This window comes from Hylobates moloch, unplaced genomic scaffold (assembly GCF_009828535.3).
Source record: "Hylobates moloch isolate HMO894 unplaced genomic scaffold, HMol_V3 SCAFFOLD_1, whole genome shotgun sequence".
Lineage (NCBI taxonomy): Eukaryota > Metazoa > Chordata > Mammalia > Primates > Hylobatidae > Hylobates > Hylobates moloch.
In genome coordinates this window covers 101,191,776-101,213,740 of record NW_026652276.1, presented here as the reverse complement: position 1 = coordinate 101,213,740, position 21,965 = coordinate 101,191,776, and the positions used below count along the sequence as shown (strand labels likewise).

General features: G+C 51.6%; 1 protein-coding gene and 1 non-coding gene across 7 annotated transcripts in view; one reads left to right on the top strand and one right to left on the bottom strand.

Annotated features, from left to right (window-relative positions):
• The window catches only part of CUX1 (cut like homeobox 1), a 472,474-nt gene that overhangs the window by 69,811 nt on the left and 380,698 nt on the right, over window positions 1–21,965 (bottom strand). For 3 of the 6 annotated variants that reach the window (XM_032756132.2, XM_032756133.2, XM_032756131.2), the window contains exons 13-14: window positions 19,591–19,639; window positions 17,889–17,985 (exon numbers count right to left, since the gene is read on the bottom strand). In XM_032756132.2, the coding sequence (XP_032612023.1) occupies window positions 17,889–17,985; window positions 19,591–19,639 (146 nt within the window). Of the gene's footprint in view, window positions 1–8,331; window positions 8,389–8,922; window positions 9,089–11,266; window positions 12,112–13,312; window positions 13,415–14,622; window positions 14,689–16,186; window positions 16,859–17,888; window positions 17,986–19,590; window positions 19,640–21,965 lie in introns of all 6 variants that reach the window. The other 3 variants (XM_032756129.2, XM_032756128.2, XM_032756134.2) reach the window with 2 other exon arrangements.
• Window positions 19,273–19,402, top strand: LOC116809923 (small nucleolar RNA SNORA48). Its single transcript, XR_004370086.1, has one exon. It is a non-coding gene; the product is annotated as a small nucleolar RNA SNORA48 (small nucleolar RNA).

Here is a 21,965-nt window from a genome sequence, read left to right as displayed (position 1 = left end):
CCTAGGCCCTATAGTCTTACTCTGGAAGCTCAGGGTTTTGTGTCCACTTTAAGGAATTGGTCAACGAACAGGCAACTTCCAAGGATGGAATAGCATTTTGTAGAAGTGGAGACTTTGGAAAGGCACGTATAGATCAACCTCTCACAGGACTGAGGCGCCAGGAGCACCCTGCACCATCCACAAGGGACAATCTCCACCAAAGGAGGTGAGAAGATGCGACTAGATTCTGTTTTAAAAGCAGACATCTGGCCGGGTGTGGTGGTGCACACCTGTAACCCCAGCACTTTGGGAGGCCATGACGGGTGGATCACCAGAGGTCAGGAGTTCGAGGCCAGCCTGAGCAACATGGTGAAACCCCATCTCTACTAAATACAAAAAATTGGTCGGGTGTGGTGGCACACACCTGTAATCCCAGCTACTTGGAGGCTGAGGCAGGAGAATTGCTTGAACTCGGGAGGCAGACGCTGCAGTGAGCCGAGATCGCGCCACTGCACTACAGCCTGGGTGACAGAGTGAGACTCCCTCTCACACATGTACACACAAAAAGAGAAAATTCTCCATGTGCTGATGGAGGAAGGTCCCCATGGTGTGTTACCAAGTGAGAAAAGCAAGGCAGACGGCCTTTTTGAGGCCTACACGCCCCCCAACTGCGTGGAATAAATATTTAGATGCATGACTGTCCTAAAGGACACATGAGAAACTGGGGATGGTGGTGGGGCAGGGGGAGGGGTGGGGTGTGACAGGAGGATGAGGGAGGGCCGGTGACCGATTTCTTAAAAAGATTGTAAGTTTGAATGCTTGCATTTTGTAACTATGGTGCATTTTACTTCTTGGAAAAAATCCTGCAAATCATAATAAAAACAAAAAAGTCAAATAAATCAGTGACTCTGGGCCATGACTTCTCCCCTCTCTTTGGGTGAGGCACAGGGACAAATTCTGCTCTAGGAACAGAGACTTTGGGGGCCGAGTTCTGGCACAGCAGCCTTCCCCAAGGATGTGTGACGGGTGGTGCTGGGAGGTGGGACTGCAGGGTGCTGGGGTGGTGCTGGCAGCCTGCGTAGGCCGCCTTGCTCACTTGATGACAGCGACGTTTGTTGCTTTGAAACAAAACCTAAAGTGGGCTGTGGTACTCAGCACTGGCTGCCCGGGACGTGCAGGATCTGTGTGTGCAGGGTCCCCTAGGCTGGGCTGTCCCAGGAACAAAAGAGCCTCCACACGCCCGTGTTCTCCTGCATAAATGTCACAGGGTGCTGGTTCCACCAACATGTGGCCAGCCCCTATCGTGAATCCCACAAGCATCTGGAGGGGCTTGGGGAACTGAACAAGCAGGTCATGCACAGTGACAAAGGGGCTTTCCGGCAAGGTCCCCAAGTGATCCCTACACATCACACATCAAGGAACTTTAGAGAAGCGCATGTGCCCTTCCTCCTGTGGCTCTCGGGGCAGCCCCCCAGCCTTGTCTCATCAGCCGGGACTTCCCGCGCTGCTCTTGCGCAGCCTGCCTCACTTGCCTCTGAAACAGTTCACGGTGGCACAGCCAGTCCCTTTGCATCTTAGCTCAGCCGAGATCAGGTTGAGTTTTTTTTGTTTGCGTGTTTTTTTTTTTTTTGAGATGGGGTTTTGCTCTTGTTGCCCTGCTGGAGTGCAATAGTGTGATCTCGGCCCACTGCAACCTCGGTCTCCTGGGTTCAAGCAATTCTCCTGCCTCAGCCTCCCGAGAAGCTGGATTACAGGTGTGCACCACTACGCCCAGTTAATTTTTGTATTTTTACTAGAGATGGGGTTTCGCCATGTTGGCCAGGCTGGTCTCGAACTCCTGACCTCAGGTGATGCACCCACCTCGGCCTCCCAAAGTGCTGGGATTACAGGTGTGAGCCACTGCGCCTGGCCGAAAAGCCGATTCTTTTTTTTTTTTTTTTTTTTTTGAGACGGAGTCTTGCTCTGTCCCCCAGGCTGGAGTGCAGTGGCGCAATCTCGGCTCACTGCAAGCTCTGCCTCCCGGGTTAAGCCAATTCTTTAATGTCTCCAACTGAAGAGGTATTCTTTTTTTTTGGGGGGGGGGACAGGGTCTCGCTTTTTTACCCAGGCTGCAGTGCAGTGGTGCTATCATTGCTCGCTGCAGCCTCCACCTCCTGGGTTCAAGTGATATTCTTGCCTCAGCCTCCTGAGTAGCAGGGATCACAGGCGCATGCCACCACACCTGGCTTATTTTTATATTTTTAGTAGAGACCGGGTTTCACCATGTTGGCCAGGCTGGTCTCAAACTTCTGACCTCAAGTGATCCACCCACCTGGGCCTCCCAGAGGGCTGGGATTACAGGTGTGAGCCACCGCGCCTGGCCCCTGCCTGCTTTAGACAGTGCTGTGGAATTCCCAGGGGTGCAATCAGCCCCTCCTGTCCCTATGAACATGCTATCCACATGCCCCTGACACTGACTGTTAGCCATGAACATGGGTGAGCCGACTGCTTATCAAGGACACTGCTTTAGAATCTTACTGCAGAGTTCAAAGCTCAGGAGCCCTGGACACGTGTTCCTGGCTGTCTGGTGGGAACCAGCTAAGAGCCATGACCATGATACGCACGCACATTCAAAAGGAACGTGGACCTGTTTGCGATAGGGGCTGTGGCCACAGGAATCTCCTGGTTGTACAAGGTCATGGACAGCCCATGGCCCCGTGGGCTTCACGTCAAAGAGGGGCACACATCGGACCACCCACATTAGAGACAGATCATAGCAGCTGTCTCCTCAAAGAGGCAACTGATACTCTTGTTGGCTGACTGGGAACAGCAACAGGCAGCAGAGAAGACTTGGAACTCATCATTCCTAACACGCCAGGAAAGAGCTGGGTATTTCACGATTCAGCCAATTGCAGGGGACCATCCTTCCACCTGGATAGCCACAATACACCTGAAGCCAGCGTGAACGCAGATGTAACAGCTTGTTAGCCACAGCAATGAAACGCTCCCACATTAAAAAGTTACAAAGTGGCCGGGTGTGGTGGCTCATATCGGTAATCCCAGCACTTTGGGAGGCCAGGAGTTTGAGACCAGCCCTGGCAACAGAGACCCCCTACTTCTCCAGCTTACTTGGGTATTTGGAAATAAAGAATAAAAAAGGCCGGGTGTGGAGACTTACACCTGTAATCCTAGCACTTTGGGAGGCCGAGGTGGGCAGATCACCTGAGGTCAAGAGTTCGAGACCAGCCTGGCCAACATGGCGAAACCCCACTTCTACTAAAAATACAAAAATTAGCCGGGTGTGGTGGCAGGCACCTGTTATCCCAGGTACTTGGGAGGCTGACGAAGGAGAATTGCTTGAACCCAGGAGGTGTAGGTTGCAGTGAGTCGAAATCGCACCACTGCACTCCAGCCCAGGTGACACAGCGAGACTCTATCTCAAAAAACAAAAACAAAAACAAACAAACAAACAAAAGAATAAAAAAGAGAGAGACCCCATTTTTACAAAAAATAAAAAAATCAGCCGGATGTGGTGGAAAGTGTCTATAAGTCCCAGCTACTCAGGAGGCTGAGGAGAGAGGATTGTTTGAGCCTGAGAGATTGAGGCTGCATTGAGCTGTGATTGTGTCACTGCACTCCAGCCTGGGCAACAGAGTCAGTCCCCGTCTATCTATAAAAAATAAATAAAATAAATAGAATAAGATAAAATAAATTGCTAAATGATAAGAAGGCCACACTCTGAGCAAACAAGCCTTAATGAGCCCCCACCTTCTCTATGAACATTTAAGTAGTGTGAGGTCCAGGAATGACGGATGAAGCCTGGAATGACTGACAGACAGAAGGGGCTTGCAGAATCAGTCCCCAAGGACCACCTGCAACTCCATCTTGAAATGAAGTTTTCCAAATGAGATCAAAGATGGCCCTGGTTATAACTACACCCCCCTTTATACCCCAAGGTGTTGAGCATTTTGCAAGAAGCCAACACAAAAATATTTGTAGAAAATTAAGACATACCAGGAAATCTATGAACAGGTAACTGATCTGAAGATTTGTCTTTTAAAAACCCTTTATCTTAAAAAAAATTACTCATGACTGGCATGGAACCTACCGCTCACCTTACGCCTTTTCAAGTCCTCAACAGCGTCTAAGAAAAAGTGGTAGGTCACTAGCGACGCTGCTGCTTAAAAATGGCATCAAATTTCCTTAATGCCCAAGGCTGTCACCCCCATGCTCGGATTCTTAGAGGAACATTCAGAACCAGTTGTATCAGCCAAGAGGAAAAAGTGATGATGTGAATGAAATGTCAGTTTCTCCCTCCTTTTTGGCAAATTTGGCATCTAAGTCATTAAGGAAAATGGAGGGACAGACAGGGCAACAGAGCCCGGCAGGAAGAGGCTGACGGGAGCTCTTCAGTGAGGAAAAGAAAACAGACTCCTGGGCCGGCAGCTTGCTGTTCAGATGGGTGAGGCCACTGTAGTGCAGGGCACCTGATCGCCATGGTAACCGAGCACAGAGCCATCCGCCCCCACGGACTCCACTGTAAGCCCGCTTCCCTTACTGCAGGGCTGTGGCTGGCTGAGCAAGTTGTCCAAAGTCCCTGCCTACCTGGGAAGGAAAACCAACCGCCAGTCTATCTTCGAGGCCCACAATCTCAAGCACTGAGCGTTTCTCACTGACATTCAGGAAGAAGCCAAGCCAGGCTTGCAATGACCTTCCTGCAGACATTGGTTCTACCACGGCGAGCTACTTGAGGCAGGCAATGGAGGGAGCATCTTCTGGGTCTGGGAGCCTCTTGAAAGGATTCTGGGGTAGCCATGGGAAGAATAGGGAATCAGAATCCTGTAGCAATCTTAGGACAGAGGCTCGCTCCCCTGCTTCAGGGGCAGCAATGCTGGAAGCTTCCACAGAGACACTGTCAAGGAAGATTCTAGAGTCTCTCATGTCACTCATCCCAAGGATTTACTAAAAACCACTGTCAGAAAGCAACTCTATTTTTCTAAATTAAATTCCACATACTAAGTGGGACATGGTGGCTCATGCCTATAATCCCAGCACTTTGGGAAGCTGAGGTGGGTGGATCACCCGAGGTTGGGAGTTCAAGACCAACCTGGCCAACAGGGAGAAACCCCGTCTCTACTAAAAATACTACTAGCTGGGCGTGCTGGCGCGTGCCTGTAGTTTCAGCTACTTGGGAGGCTGAGGCAGGAGAATCGCCTGAACCCAGGAGGCGGAGGTTGCAGTGAGCTGAGATTGTGCCACTGCACTACAGCCTGGGCGACAGAGTGAGACTCCATCACACAGACACACACACACACACACTCCATATACTGTGAACATAGCTTTTTTTATTTCTTTCTTTCTTTTTTTGAGACAGGGTCTCCATCTGTCACCCAGCTTGGAGTGCAGTGGCGTGATCTTGGCTTACTCCAGCCTCGACCTCCCGGGCTCAAGCAATCCTCCCGCCTCAGTCCCCCAAGTAGCTGGAACTACAGGTGCATGCCACCACACCCGGCTAATTTTTGCATTTTTTGTAGAGATGGGGTTTCACCATGTTGCCCAGGCTTATCTCGAACTCCTAAGCTCAGGTGATCTGTCTGCCTTGGCTTCCCAAAGTGCTCGGATTACAGATGTGAGCCTCCGTGTGAAACTCCCTTGAAAAGTAACCTCTGATAGTAAAGATTCAGATGAGGAAAGCCATATGATAATCTCTTTTCTTTCTGGCAAAGCCCTCCTAGTCTTCCTGGTCCAGAGAAATATTTTCACTTAGCCATCATTATGCTATACAATTTTTTAAAATTTTCCTGGCCAGGTGCAGTGGCTCACACCTGTAATCCCAGCACTTTGGGAGGCCGACGTAGGGGGATCACCTGAGATCACAGGAGTTCGAGACCGGCCTGGCCAACATAGTGAAACTCTGTCACTACTAAAACTACAAAAATTAGCTGGGCATGGTGGTGGGCACCTGTATTCCCAGCTACTCGGGAGGCTGAGGCAGGAGAATCACTTGAACCCGGTGGGGTGGAGGTTGCAGTGAGCTGAGATTGCACCACTGCACTCCAGCCTGGGTGACAGAGGGAGACTCTGTCTCAAAAAAAAAAAAAAAAAAAAAAAAATTTTCCGCCATGTAAGAAATCTTTTTCCATTTTTCTCCCTAGTCACCATGATTTTTGCTTCTGCTGGTGGCTTTCCTATGACTTCAGGGTTTTGGGTAAGTGATTTGTGCTCAACCTCCCCTCTTGCTGGAATGACATGGAAGGGGGAGACACACCCATCTGCTGCCTCTTCACAAAAACCACTGGCAACTTCTACACCCTGTTCCGTTTCATCCAGGGGCTCACCGCCTTTTTCTCTCTCCTGCTTCCAATCTGCGAGATTGCCCAGGAGTCTTTAACTTTATTCTATAAAGCCAATTGATATTTTACAAATATCATTTACATTCCTCTTAAGAGCCTAGTGTGTGTTTCTAGGTTTGAAATGTGACTGTTGTACGAATATTCCAGCACAGTGGCGATGATCTGTTACAATACAAAGTAAAACGTGATTCTTCAAGGATTTGTTCCGTCACAGAGAAGTTGCTTCTGGCATCGATCGTTAGCAGGCCTGGCACCAGGGGAGACTTCCTGTTTTATGTAGGACGAGGGTTTTTTTTTGTTTTTGTTTTTTGAGGTGGAGTCTCGCTCTGTCGCCCAGGCTAGAGTGCAGTGGTACGATCTCAGCTCACTGCAACCTCTGCCTCCCGGGTTTCAAGCAATTCTCCTGCCTCAGCCTCCTGAGTAGCTGCGATTACAGGCTCCCACCACCAAATCCAGCTCATTGTTTCATATTTTTAGTAGAGACGGGGTTTCACCATGTCAGCCAGGCTGGTCTTAAACTCCTGACCTCAGGTGATGCACCCGCCTCGGCCTCCCAAAGTGTTGGGATTACAGGCATGAGCCACCGCACCTGGCCTAACGAGGGGTTTTGATCTAGAAAACATTAGTCACTTTCTGCCAAGTTCAGTCCTGCCTCAATGGACTCAAATACTCTTGTGAGTTTAAAGAAGGCCAACTTCCCGTTAGAGCGGGGGGTCAAGGCGAACTTTCCAAGCAGACGTCCATAAAACTCGAGCACAAACAGCTACATCCATTATTTCCCCTGAAGTATTCTGAACTCGAGCCAGTGCTGGATTAGTTCTTGGTACTTTCTAATTAAATTGGCCAAGCCAGAATGAGTGATCCCTTCTTCCGATGGGCGCCCACTCCACCTAGATGTCCAGCCAAGAAGACCCATGGCGCGGGTGAGATGCAGCCTCCTGACCCCCATGTTGGTCATAATCAAATCAAAACACGGAAAACATGCAGAACTCTCAACTGGGGACTTGGATGCCACCGAGGTGCTCTGGCTGCATCTGTGTGAGGGTTTGGGCTCTTGCAGAAGCAGCAGCCACTGCCACACAGCTGTTCCCCGCGCTACACGTTCCCCCTCGTGGAGCTTGCGGCAAGCTGGCGGGCTTCGTGCTCCTGTTAGCTTTGTTTGTGTTTTCAATGAATCAATGGGATATGGAGACGAATCAACATGTTTAGAAAAATACAGAAAGGGAAAAAGAGGACCAACTCACAGTGCTGGCTGTTCCTAAAAGCTGGCTGTGAAAAGCTCAGCTCCAAGTGTGGGATCGGCGCAGGAGAAGGGAGGCGGGGGGCGCAGGAGGGAGCCTGGGAGCCGTGGCCACGGGTCAGCCTCGGTGGGCTGTGCCCAGGCACCGTGTGTCAAAGAGAACAAGTGTGGTTGGAGACCTCGAGGCTGTGAAATGCAGACAGGAAGGAGCCCGAGCTTCTCAGCCTGCAGCCACCACCTGCTCCCAGGCTCTGATCTCAGTCCCCGGCTCTCCATCCGTTCGCACCTGAGCTGTCTTCAGGGGCTTCCTGGCCATTTCCTTTCTGCTACCCTACCTTTCCCACTGCTCAAGCTCCAAGCTCCCCATTTTCCTGCTCAGAGGCTGCCTGGATGTTTGGGTTAGACAAGAAGTCCCCCGACACGACCCCGCCGGGAGAGGGACGTGTGCCGTGCTCTGTCCCTTCCTATGAGACGGTAAGCCCCCCGAGTGGGGAATCTGTCTCCGACTTAGACCCCAGCCCTGAACACAAGGCTCTGGGCCGACAAAGGATGACAGTGGGTGTGCAAACCTTGGCAGAGTCCCTCCACGCACTGTCGGCTCGCTCTCCTTTAGAAACTGACACAGAGAGGGACCCCATTTGCAGACAGGATGTCATATTTCAGCTCCTCAAATCCAGAACGTGGGGTCCCTTGGAGTCTCCCCGGGAAGGATCAGAGCACGGGACAACAGAAAAGGCAGTGAGACATTTCATGCAAAAGCAACAGAAACTGGCTGCTTACCTGAGCTCACACAGCCCTGCTGCAGCGGGTCCTGGAGCGACGTCACGGAGTGGAGGACTAAAGTAGAAAAAGGTTATAATTAAAGGAAGGAACGTGGCCCAGGGCTTAAAGCTTCCTAACTGAATGTGGCAAGGCCCAGGGAGGGGCGGGCATGGGGACCCGTGGGCCTGGGAGGCGCTGCTGTTGCAAGGCCAGGCCCCCGGGCCAGGAGCAGGTGAAAGGTTTTGCCTGTGACATCTTCCACTTTAGTACCTTTGGCTGACTTTCTTTCCTGACTCCCTGATTCAGCTACTTGACTTTTACCTGTATTTATGTATAAACAGCATTTTTTAAATTGGTAACTCATTTTCTGCTGCTTATAAAATTAGACAGGCATGATCTTCTCTCCTAAACACTAAAGTCAGTCCCACAGCGACAGGTTGTGGAGGAAGGGGACGGTTCTGTCCCCCAGCACCAGCCCACGGTGGGCAGTGTGGCTGGCCGCCTCCTGGGGTGGCCTCCTCCCTCTCTGCATAGCCCAGGTGGGGCTGCTGTGACCAGGTCCTTGCTACAGTGGGGGCAGCCCCTCTCCTGTGGCAGGACCCCCATTACCTGGCCCTTGCTGCTGGCCCTGGACGGGTAGAACACCCTGGCCTAGTTCGCCATTCAGCCAGAGCTGCATCCGGATGAAGGGTTCTCGGCCTTTCTGCGTCAGCTTGCTCCACGGTTTCGGTCGGGACAGCATGTCGCTGACGCTGCCCTGGGACAGGCCCAGCACCTGGAGTAGCACCGAACACACACGGCCATTAGTGCCTGGGTATTAGCATGATGCTACAGATGCTGCTGCAATGCACACACAACACGCAGAGGGCGTGTCTAGGGCTGACTTCAGAGCACAGAGCCGCGGCCTGGTGGCAGTGACAGCTTGTGGGCAGGGAATACGCATTTAAAGATCAACGGTGGCTGAGACCCCGGCACAGGGGGACTTTCGGGTGAGTCATGGTTACAGCCACAGCTCTTAGCTCCCAGGGAGGGAAGAGGGTCTCATCCCAGGGTCTTGATCCTGCCAAGATGGCAGGGCTGTCACCCTGACACCCTGCGGAGGAGGTGTGTACAAGCACCTTGCTCTTCACCTGGTGGCACCGGGAAAGGCTAAGGTGCCAGGGACAAGATCCCTCCAGAGGTGGGGCGGTGGGACTGGGGAAGCTGGGGTCCTCTGCAAACGCCGAGCCAGGCCGGCATTTAAAAAGGTCTGCTTGCTCTGACCACATCCTGATCAAAGGTGGGGGCCCAGAGGTGAGCTGGTGGGACCTGGGGAGCCAGCCTGGGAATGACATTCCGCCGTAGATGATCGCCGAGTTGCGTATACACACCCGAGTTTTCTGACGCTCCCATATGGCCATACATATGTATAGGCACAAACACCCCCCACAGGACACAGATGCCGCCCTGGGATATTTAGGGGCTGCATCCGATCACTCTTTTGAAAAGTTCTCAAGTTCCAGAATAAAACTGCACTCACGGGCCAAACAAGTTCAATGCTATTAAGTCTCTGCTAAATTTAAGGCATGAGCACGAATGTCTATTTCAATGTTCTCAAATGGTATTTTTACAACACTGAACTAGAAATCTTAAGGGGCTTGAAATACTCATCCTCATTTCTAGTCGCCCCCCCCTTCACCTTTTGCAAAATCAGGGCAAAGTTCGCCATCGGACACCACCGGGATTCACAGCACAGCATACGGCAAACACTGAGTGGAAGGCAGGGCGGGGAGTGTGGGGACGACACCATGCAGGGACCCTGGCTTGGCAGGGGAGGGGGTGGGATTCGTCCCCTGCTGATCCAGCCACGTGCTCCCTCAGGAAGGTGCCTTTTAGGGGAGAGGGGTGCTTCTTCTATTCAGCACTCCATTATTTAATCTAAAATGGTAGGGGGTTGGGAGGCCAAGGTGGGCAGATCACTTGAGGTCAGGAGTTCGAGACCAGCCTGGCCAACATGATGAAACCCCGACTCGACTAAAAATAGAAAAATTAGCTGGGTGTGGTGGTGGGCACTCGTAATCCCAGCTATTCGGGAGGCTGAAGCAGGAGAATCGCTTGAACCCAGGAGGCAGAGGTTGCAGTGAGCCGAGATAGCGTCACTGCACTCTAGCATGGGCGACAGAGTGAGACTCCATCTCAAAAAATAAATAAAATGATACTAGGACATGATGTTTATTTTAGATTTGGCAGGCGTGGTTAACCCTCATTCTCCTGAATCTCAGTGACCAGGAAAGTGCCAAGAACAGAAAGGCCTAGAAGCTCGTCCATGCACGATTACACTTTCCTGAGCCAGGGAAGGATGATGGGGAAACACGGGCCACCCTGCTTGGGCCATCCCCAAGCTGTGTGTCCCCGGGCAGGTTGCTTGACCTCTCTGACTGAACAATATCCAAGAGTTACACAGAAAGGAACAATAATGCTCTCTGCAACTTTTTCTAGTAAGTCCCTTTTGGCTCTCTGTGTACTGGTGGTCCCTCTGTGTGATCAGATCAGATCTTTTTTGGCCAAAGAAGCCTGCAGGGGTGCCTCTCAACTCCCCTTGGCAGCAAAAGCTGGATGTGGACTCGGCTGCCGGCCAGCTGGGGGCAAGTAGTTAACGTCCCCAAGCCTCGGTGTCCTTCCCTGTCAATTGGGGATTTTACCATCCACTTCCCAGTGTAACTGAGAGGTCGAAAGGGCAGCATGCAGGTGAAAGGCTGAGCCTAGAACCTGGCTGCAGTTGGGGCTCGGCAAATGGGATCAGGGGCTGGAATGTTCACCAGCCGCACCTTGGAAGTCTGGGAGCAGAGGATGCCTTATGCTCCGCTCTTGGGTAAACTGAAATGGGTGAGGGTCACAGGCTCCGGGATAGATACTTGGTCCTCAGCAAGGAGAAGAGACAGGAGAGCCAAAGCCCCCAGATCGGATCCCTTACCTTCTCCCCGAAGATTCTCTGGCAGATGCCGTTCTTGGCCAGCTTCTCCTTAACCTGCCGGGTGAGCTCGATGGTGTCCACCTCCTGGTACATGTAGACCTCGTACTGCTCGGGGGTCAGCGGGGGGACCGAGGGCTTGGTGGGCTTGGACATGGGCACGATCGGGGAGGATGGCAGGGGGCTGTTCTGCGGTGTCTCGCTGCGGCTGGCCCCAGTCAGACTCAGCTCTGAGCTCTGGGAGTATGGGGACTCGGCACTGGGCCACTCCTTCCAGTACTCCGAAGACGAAGGTCCCTGGAGCTGGCTGCGCTCGGCCCGAGGCTGGCTGCCACCACCGCTGCCACCGCTGCCCTTCTCTTTCCCGCCGCCCGTTTCTTCAGCCTTGGCCTCCTCGGAGGAGGTGGCGTTTCTTCTCTCCGGCTGCACCGCGCTCCACCAGTGGTCCTTCCAGGCACCGCTGCGGCCCACCTCGTTTTTCACCTGTCTCAGGACCCCTTGTGCACAATCGGCCGCTCCCTGGGGGTCCAGCACGGGGGTGTCCTGGGCCTCCTTTTTGAGGGCCGGGGGGTTCGGCAGAGCAGAGGCACCAGCCTCAGGAGCTACGGAGGGCTTCTTCAGGGAGATGGCGAGAGGCGGGTAGCTGGACACGGTGGGCATGGGCGAGGTGGACAGAAGCTTGGGGGTGAGGATGGTGATGTCACCCTGCGACAGCGGTGCCTGCTTTAAGGTAGGGTCGAGGGCGGCCTGCTGGGCCTCCATCTCCCGGCGGGCTTGCTGCAGGATGGAGCGGATGGCGTCATCGGAGTTCCCGCTGCCGGATGCGGAGGAAGGCTGGGCCGGCTCTGCTGCACGGAGAAACAGGGGTGAGAGTGTAGCACGGCGGCCCCCTTCAGCGGGGGACATGCTTCTCATCCTAACTTGACCTACTGCAAAGTGTGGGTTATTTGGGAGAACCACACTGTGTATTTCCCCAGCATGGCCCCTGTCAGTGAAACATTCAGGCATCTTGTCTGAACCAAGGACCAGGGCCTGACGCTACAGCTCGATGACCTGGTGGCCTTTGGTACACACAGATGTAGAGGGTAATAAAGGAGGTGTCAGTGAAAGTGCTCCCTGACGTGCCCTCCTGGGGCTCGTTTCCCGATAATTTTTTTTCGTTTTTTCTTTTTTCTTTTTTTTTTTAAGAGACAGGATCTCGCTCTGTTGTCCAGGCTGGAGTGCAGTGGCACGATCATGGCTCACTGTAACCTCCACCTCCCTGGCTCAAGCAATCCTCCCAGCTCAGCCTCCCAAGTAGCTGGGACCACAAGTGCATGCCACCATGCCTGGCTAGTGTTTTAAGAGACAAGGTCTCTCACTACGTTGCATAGGCTGGTCTTAAACTCCTGAACTCAAGTCATCCTCCCCCATCAGCTTCCCAAAATGCCAGGATTACAGGTGTGAGCCACCGCACCTGGCCTCTGATAATTTTTATATTTAGTATTCATTTTCCTGTGCTATATTCTGAAATGCAAGTGGTTCTGTCAAAGTTGAGGAGCATAATTTCTGTGAATAATTACAACTAGGGGCCAGGCGCGGTGGCTCACGCCTGTAATCCCAGCACTGTGGGAGGCCGAGGTGGGCAGATCACTGGAGGTCAGCAGTTGGAGACCAGCCTGGCCAACATGGTGAAACCCCGTCTCTAATAAAAACACAAAAATCAGTGGGCATGGTGGCACACGTCTATAGTTCCAGCTTCTCGGGAGACTGAGGCAGGAGAATCGCTTAAACCCGGGAGGCAGAGGTTGCAGTGAGCTGAGATCGTGCCACTGCACTCCAGCATGGGCAACAGAGCAAGACTGCATCTCAAAAAAAAAAAAAAAAAAAAAAGTAACTATTAGGCAAATACAGATCACACAGACCTGCTTCTCTCTACGTGCCTAAATGCTTGAGAACAGGCATTCATTACTGTTTAAAAAAAATAGTTAATTACTGCTGACCAGAGCACTCATGACAATTCTCTTAATTAAGTTTGGAAGACAGTGGGTGAAGAAATGGAAGCTGTACCAGTTTTCTGCACTTGGAGCTCCCTCTTGGCTTGCTCTAGGATGGACTTGATGGCTTCATCAGAGCCAGTCTCCGAGGCTCGGATCCGGGTGGTGATGTTACCTGTGGGGAGAAGTTGCGCCAATGACATCAAACCCAAACCTCGGACAAAAATCAGCACTGCGCGAAGACATCATTCTGATATATAGCCCCGGGTGGGGGCTGGTGACACAAGGAGGCAGACGTGGCCTCCCAGTGGCCTGTGTTTGCTGTGAGTGCAACTTCACAGCGACACTGGGCAGGAGGGATTTCCTGCTCAGTTGACCTTACGGTCAATGTTACTCTGCCAGAGCCGGACACCACCCGTGGGTTAGTACCCGGGAGAACCGATCATTTAATCCATATATATAAAAGGCGAGTGATTAAAAGGCAATGTTTCTCATGAGTCACTTAGAAGCAACTGCTGTGGCTTGGGACTGACTCTCCTCGGGGTTAGATGTTTATTGGAGGCTGGGGTCCCACACAGGATAAACGGGAAAGGAGGGCAGAGGGTTTGAGGCTGATTGTCTATCAATCATTCAGAGGCACAGGGTGAAGAAAGACAGGCTTAACTTAAAAAATTGTTTGCACCTATTAACACATAATATCTTTTTAAAATTTACAAACGAGGAAAGGAGCCTGCAGAAATTCCTAAGTGGGGAGGATGGATTCTTTCGGCCACATGGTGATGTTTTGTGCAGGCACACACGCCGACGAAATGAAGCTACTATGGCCCAGGGGCCGGCCCCAGCTCTTTTGGGAAGCCACCCGGATAGTTTAATTTCTTACTACCTTCCTAAATAGGAACCACTGCATTCAAAACAAGTATACCACCATTTAAAAACAAGTATGCCACCGGGATGATGTGGGATGTGTCCATTCCGTAGGACCTTGAGTGTGTTTCCGAGTTAAAAATACAAGGAAGCAGCAGTATTTAATTTGATGGGGTCACCTGACTTTTCTCAGAGCAACCACTGTTATTTTTTCAACTGCGTCTGAGAAAAACGGGGGACCGGGTAATTAGGGTCTGAAGTGGGCTGGGATTCAGACTCGGGGGACTTAGCTTAGCAATGCCTCTTCTCACCCCCACCTGCGCTTGGGAGAGGGCAGGCAGCTCGGGAGGAAGGGGCTGGGTGTGCTTGAACCCGTGCCTTGTTTTATACTTACTAGCTGTTTTTCCATCAGGTTCCAGGCCAGAATCACACTGCACAGTTTTAACCCAAATACACAGCTAAGGACATGCTGCTTCCCTAGGTGACTGACTGCAAAGAAAACGCCTGCCTGCAACATACCTTCAGACCCATTTCTTCGTTTCGGTACTTCCTGAAATAGTCTGTTCAGGCTCTGGCCTGGATTCTCTGTTGAAAAACAAGTGTGGTAAGAACAAAACAATCAGGGGAATGGTGGTGTTGACGATATGGGCTGTGTGACATGAAATCTGAGCCGCCTGTCGCTAAAGAAAGGGCTCAGGGCTGCCTGTGCAACTCGGGAGTTTCTAGAATCTTCTGAGAGGCCCTTCCCTGGCTGATCGGCCCGCAGAGGCCGTGGCTCTGCTGCAAAAGGAGATGGGGGAAATCTAAGTAGCGACCTACGGCAGCGAGGCCAGGGAGGTCCACGGGAGGGAGGACTGCCTTGAAGGAGGATCACCCGCCAGCCCCCAGAACAAAGCTCGCATTAATCATCCAAAGACATTCAATTTCGGTTAACATCCTCATAAAACACTGCATGTTCTTGGTGCAAATTGGTGCTGTTCAAAACATCTCCCTGCTCTGTTTGAGTCTAAATTTCAGGGTGTTTCAAATATGTCTGATGAAATGACCCCTCTATAGCTCTGTTGATGTGGCACATTGATCCCCTGGTCTTGAACAGAAAAGGAACTTTCTTTTTTGTTTTTTTTTTATTTGAGGCAGGTTCTCACTCTGTCGCCCAGGCTGGAGTGCAGTGGCTCAATCATGGCTCACTGCAGCCTCCACCTCCTGGGCTCAAGCCATCCTCCTGCCTTAGCCTCTCAAGCAGCTGGGACCACAGGTACACGCCACCACGCCCAGCTAACCTTTTGATTTTTTTGTAGATCAAAATATTACAAAATATATGTTGCCCAGGCTGGTCTTGAACTCCCGGACTCAAGTGATCCATCCACCTCAGCCTCCCAAACTGCTGGGATTATAGGCGTGAGCTACCGTGCCCGGCTGGGATTTTTGAAATTATGAATGTGACTGACATTTTATCTTTTTATGCAGGGTGGGGTAGAAAGGGTGCTTAAATGAAACTTCTGTGTATTTTACTCAAGCCAGGCCTGTTTTACTCATAATGCTAAACAAATCACGAATGGACTGTGAACAATGTAGGGAAGGTGGCCATGGGACACGCCTTCTTCTGTGGGGTGGGAAGAGGGGAGGTGTCATCTGTGATGTGTTCTCCCTACAGAACCAGCTTTGCATGAGGATTGAGCCCAGTCAACGTTGCTGCTATGGGGCTGGAGGGGACTTAAGGGCTCCTCCCAAAAGGGAGACCAGCACCCAAGGCCGATTGGACCCATGGCCACTAAGCATACCGAGACGCTATACATCATGTAATGCAATTCCCTCTGATACGATCTCTAGTATTGAAATACTATAGGGTTTCCTAAGTACGGAGTGCTGAGTGCGTTTCAAAGGCCAGATCTCCCAAATCTAACAGCCTTAACTCATGCCGGGCCACCCTTGAGCTCTGGACGTGGCAGAAGTAAAGAGAACTTTACCTGATGTGATGCACAAATGTTTCATCACGCACACAGACACACACATGCATGCACACACACATGTGCAACTCTGTGACGGGCTCACACGCTGGCGCCACCCAACGCCAGTCTCTCACCTCTTTGTCTGCCTTGGATGCTACGGAGGGCCAGGATGTTCTGCTCATCGGAGAGGAACTGTTTCATCTTGTGAAATGGCTCCTTGCCGCGAACAGTCAGTTTATTCCATGGCTTGGGGCGGGCCAGAATCTCGCTCACGGACCCTTGAGACAGTCCCAACACATAATGTCCGAAAATACGTTGTCCGATATTGTGCTTAATCAGCTGCTCTTTGACCTGCCGGGCGATTTCTGCAGTGTCCATCTCCTCGCCCTCGGAGACGCTCCCAGCACTTTCTGACTGGCTGGGGGATGGGGCCATGCCATTGACATCTGGGCTTTGTTGTAATGGACTTTGGGAAGATATGGAGTTTGTGCTGTATGGACCTGTTGAAAAAATCATGCTTGTGCTTCCGGCTTCCTGCATAGCCTTGGAGTAGAAGGACTGCATTAGCTGCCGCTGGAGAAGAGAGTTTAGTGCAAATTTTCCTGTAGAAGCCAGGGGTAGGCTGGGGCTTGCCAGGGATGAGCTGAAAAAGTCTTGACTTAACCCCGCTGGTGAGAACTGGTGTGTACCATTAGTATTGGAAGCCTGCTCCCCCGGGTTGCGGGGCAACTGAGAAGGAGGGGGGGCCGGCAAAGATCCCGGGCGCCGACTTTCAGGCTGGTCTTTCCCTTTCCTCCTGGCTGACCCTACAAGGAAGGGCAAACAGAATGCATTATGGGGGATTCCAAAGGGGGAAAAAAAAACCAAGACCAAAATGCAAAAGTTTGCCCCCGCAAAAGGGAAAACAAAAAAAAGTGCAGGTTTTTTTTACAAGGGCCAATGAGGTGGGTTGGTTTGTTTTCCGATTAAATTTGTAAGTCAGCCAAACGAGGCTTCCCAAAACAAGCAACATGCATTCATGTTTGCGCCTTTCTTGTACGTTGCAGCCTGGAGAGTCCCCTTGACATAGACTCAAACTCCTAGCGTGACAAGGAGCCGGTGACACACACAGGGAAGAGTTGACGGGTCGCGGGCCTCTTACTGGGCCCACTGGCCCCGGCCGGAGGAGCAGCAAACACTGACATTTTAGGACCAATGGATTCGCTCGCACCTCTTGCTCTGCGGCGGATGCACTGTACCGAGCCCCCTGGATGTGAAGGCGCGCGCCCGTTTTGAGAATGCAATACCATTAGAGCCCGAGACACCTGTACGCGTTTTACCAGCTGCCCAAACCAGAAGCACAGTCAGTGACGCCACCATTTGGGGGATGAGCCAAGAAAGGCTAAGGATGGGGGACGCGTCCCCAGGGGAAACCTGACCAAGGAAGAAAAACCTCTACTGGACCCGGCAGGCCCGGGGCTGTCCCTGAAAACACCACCAGAGCGAGGCTGGGTTCACACTGCCCCTGGCCTCTGTGTAGCACAACCAGACACAGATCAGAAAGGCCGACGTCCTCCGAGCTGTCCCTCCCGGGGATTCCAGCCGCACTGCCCCTAACTGACCTCCGCAGAGCCTGTGCGGCTGGCCCGTCTCGACATCCAGCTTTAAGCAGGGCGGGGAAGGGAAGGGAGGAGCGGTGAGGAGGAGGTCACCCAACACGCGTTAGTCAAAGGTTCTCGTCAACCGGCGCTTCTCTGGCCATGCATCTGCCCAGACTCACGATTCACCTTCCTCTTCCTCGACCGACCCCTGGAAGCGAACCAAGCACCGCACACGCGCGAAGCCCGGCCAACCTACCGCTCAGGTCACTGTTGGAGATGCGCAGCGCGGCGTTCTCGGACTGCAGCGAGCGGTTCTTCTCCAGCAACAGCACCTCCAGGGGCTTGGCCGCATCCTAGAAGGGGCAGAGCGGGGGTCTCACTGCGGGGCCGGCCACCCACCCGCTCCCCGGGCCACCAGGCCCGGAGCCCTGCCTCCTTCATCTGTCCGCGTTCCCACCCAGCTCTTGGTCTGATTAGGAAGTGGGCTGCGGACAGCTGATTTCCCCCCAAGACGTTTAACACACGTGGAAACCAAGTTCTCTTTAGAAAGAATGGATTCTAGTTGAAGTCATTTTCCTTTTTAGACTTCCACAGCTTCTAAAAAATTAACTATTCTCTCATCTGTTCTCAAACTCAAGCGACCTGAACCCGCGCCTCATTTGGCTGCCAAGCCACAAACGTCTGTCCGAATGTTACTGTAAAGGGAACTTCTCTTTTTTTTGCCAGCCACAAAGATGTTGGCTGTCTTCTGGGCATCAGGAGTCAGATTCCACTTAGGATGTCAATTTTATTTGATTTGATTTTTTAATTTTTTTGAGACGGAGTCTCACTCTGTCACCCAGGCTGGAGTGCAGTGGCACGATCTTGGCTCACTGTACCCTCTGCCTCCTGGGTTCAAGTGATTCTCCTTCCTCAGCCTCCCAGGTAGCTGGGATTACAGATGTGCACCACCACACCCAGCTAATTTTTTAAATTTTTGGCAGAGATAGGGTTTCACCATGTTGGCCAGGCTGGTCTCAAACTCCTCACCTCAAGTGATCCACCCACCTCAGCCTCCCAAAGTGCTGGGATTACAGGCGTGAGCCACTGTGCTTGGTCTGGGATGTCAATTTTAATTGGCAACCAGATGACCCTGGGCCACTGTCATCCTTCCCTTGTGCCTTCTCTGCTGAGGCAGCGTGTAACTAAAGTTCCTAAACCAATCCATTTTTGGCTGCTCTTTAATGCAATTAAAAAAAAAAATAGAGTCAGTCTCACTCTGTTGTCCAGGCTGGAGTGCAGTGGTGCAATCATAGCTCACTATAGCCTTGAACTATTGGGCTCAAGCAATCTTCCTGCCTCAGCCTCCCAAGTAGCTGGGACCACAGGCATATGCCATAGTACTTGGCTATTTTTTTTTTTTTTTTTTAATAGCGATGTGGTCTTGCTACATTTCCCAGGCTGGTCTCAAATTCCTGGCCTCAAAGCAATCCTCCTGTCTTGGCCTCCCAAAGTGCTGGGATTACAGGCATGAGCTACTAAGCCTGGCCTTCTTAAACACAATCTGAAATTGTTTTTTATTTATGTTCTTAGTACCTGCTCAAGTGAAATCACAGTTTCACTTCAGTTACCAGTTTGGAAAACACTAGCTTTTCTCTTTTTGCCTCTTTTTGTTAAAGATAATTTGCTTTTTGGTAGTGCCCATCTCCTATCAGTTAGGGATGAAGCAATCCCTTGTTCATCCCCAGCTTGGCTTTTGATCTATGCCTGGTTCATGCCTTGGACACATGGAAAAAAAGGAGAGACAAAAAAAAAAAAGATAATTTGCTTTAACTTGGTTAAATGTTCTCGAAGTATGACTCATCGGCTGTAAGCGAGAGGTCTCGTAGAAACAGTGAGATCGTGGGATATGCTGGAGGGACCAGTGGTAACCAGTGGCGGGGCTGACGTTAGTGCTGACCATTGAGTGAGACACGTACCTGTGTCCCAGCGCCCTCGGACGGTGCAAACTCCATGGACTTCAGAATGCTGCAAGAGCACGACAGAGGGGTTATTTTATTTATTTTTTGAGACAGAGTCTCGTTCTGTCACCCAGGCTAGAGTGCAGTGGCACGATCTTGGCTCACTGCAACCTCTGCCCAGTTCAAGCGATTCTCCTGCCTCAGCCTCCCGAGTAGCTGGGATTACAGGCATGTGCCATCATGCCCAGCTAATTTTTGTATTTTTAGTACAGACAGGGTTTCACCATGTTGGCCATGCTGGTCTCGAACTCCTGACCTCAAGTGATCCACCCGCCTCAGCCTCCCAAAGTGTTGATATTACAGGCATGAGCCACCAGAGTGATTATTTTCTACTTATACCTTTGACAACAGCCACATTAATAAGCATTAACATTACAATTTTCTGCTCTCCAGGAACTGAAGAACTGTCAACTTTAACAACTTCCCTGGCAGTAATAGAATCTGATAATGTCTCTAGAATAACTATTCAACTAGCAGTTGGCTGGCAAAAGTTTCTTGCCTAGCATGTAAATCATTCCATATGGAATCACACCAGGTCTGTTCAGAGTATAATTTTAAAGTTTAATACAGACATAACATTGTTGCAAATGGAATGTATTTGTAAAGCTTAAAGGGAAGGAAAAAGTTGTAAGGAGAAGCCAGAGAGAGGGGAACCCACCAGGGTGGCCACTGCCCACACCTCACTCCTAACTGGCACCTACCTGGGGACCAGGGGACATAGGCAAAGAGCAACGTCCTAGACTTGGATGACTCAGAAGCGAGGTGGGCAGACCTTCTCTGCAGCCCCAGGTTGGGGAAGGAGCGCAATGACAAAGGTGTGGCAACAGAAGGTGACTTCTCCCTCCCTTGTTCTCACTGGCACTGAAAAGGGCCACACCCTGATCACTACAGTCTCTGGGCTGTCTCAATGAGTCCAGGTCCCCAGGATTATTACTGTTTCTCGAGTTCCTTTTGCTGTGGATGTCCCTTTTTTGCTGAGTTTACCAGGGAGAAGACGGGAAGTGAGGCTATGTGGCTTTGAAGGAGCTGCAAGTGTTTCTTTGAAATACCAAGGATGGAAGAGAGAGACCCAGAGCAGGCTAGCTGGACTGTGAGATTTACGACTCGCAGGTGCAGAGTCAACCAGACCTTCGCCGTGTTCCTGCAGCCACGATTTCGGCCTCTGTCCCCCTAGTGTGAGCCACCACACCTGGATAATTTTTGTATTTTTAATAGAGACGGGGTTTCACCATGTTGGCCAAGCTGGTCTCCTGACCTCAGGTGATCCACCTGCCTCAGCCTCCCAAAGTGCTGGGATTACAGGTGTGAGCCACTGTGCCTGGCCAAAAGGGGTTTCTTAAGATGGAATCCTGTCCTTTGTTTCCTATTTTCTTTAGGATTATGTAATAAAAGACCACGTGTCTCTTTATTTATTCTACAGATCTTTACCAGCAGCCTGCTATCTGCTTGTTGCTGTGGGGAATCAGAACCACTCCTGGTCCTACTCCAGGAAGTTTACAGGCCATTACAGGTAATAGGCAAGACTCCAAGTGGTCCATTAAGGCCGAACTTGTGAGGACCCCAGCAGGAGGGATCTTGATGGGTTGGAGACCACGTCTCAGCGTCATGATGAACAAGCATTGGAGAAGGGCCCTGAAGGGACAGGGTGTCTTGTGCTGCGGCACGTGAGGATCTGAGGTCAGCACCCCCTGTTGCGTGGCGGTGAGGAAGTGGAAATGGGACGATGTTGAGAAGGGGACACAGGCAAGAGCCCAAGAGCACAGCTGGTTCACCAGGAAGTGGGAAGCTAGGAGCACATTTGGGCAAAGAAGCCACCTTAGTGGGGCTTCCAGATGTGCACATGGTGGTGGGGCCTGTAGTGTGCAGATGCAACAGAAAGAGTCAGCAGGAATGCCGTGACAAGCGGGTCTGGCGAGGCAGCCCTGCAGTGGGGGTAGGGGCAGCCTGTGACCCAGAAGGCTGTGGATGAGAGGGAGTAGACCGGTATGTGTTGCAGGCTGGAGCCTGGAAGCCTCAGCTCCCAGGGAATGAAGTGAACGTGGGGGTTGGGGGAGAAGAGGAGGAGGAGGCGGAGGAGGAAGAAGAGGAAGAAGAGGAAAAAAGAAGAGGAAGAAGAAAGAAGAAGAAGAAGACAATGAAGACGACAACTAACTCCCAGGGTGAGGCTGGGCAAAGGCCTTTGCAGCAGAGTTTCTCTGGCTCAAAATTAAAAGGCCCAATTTCTTTTTCTTTTTGGAAGAGGGAAGAAGAGGGAAAGGAAGGAAAGAATGGGATAGGAGAGGCAGGTAGAGAAGGTTGGCCAGGTAATGTTTAATAATAAGTTACATGTAATC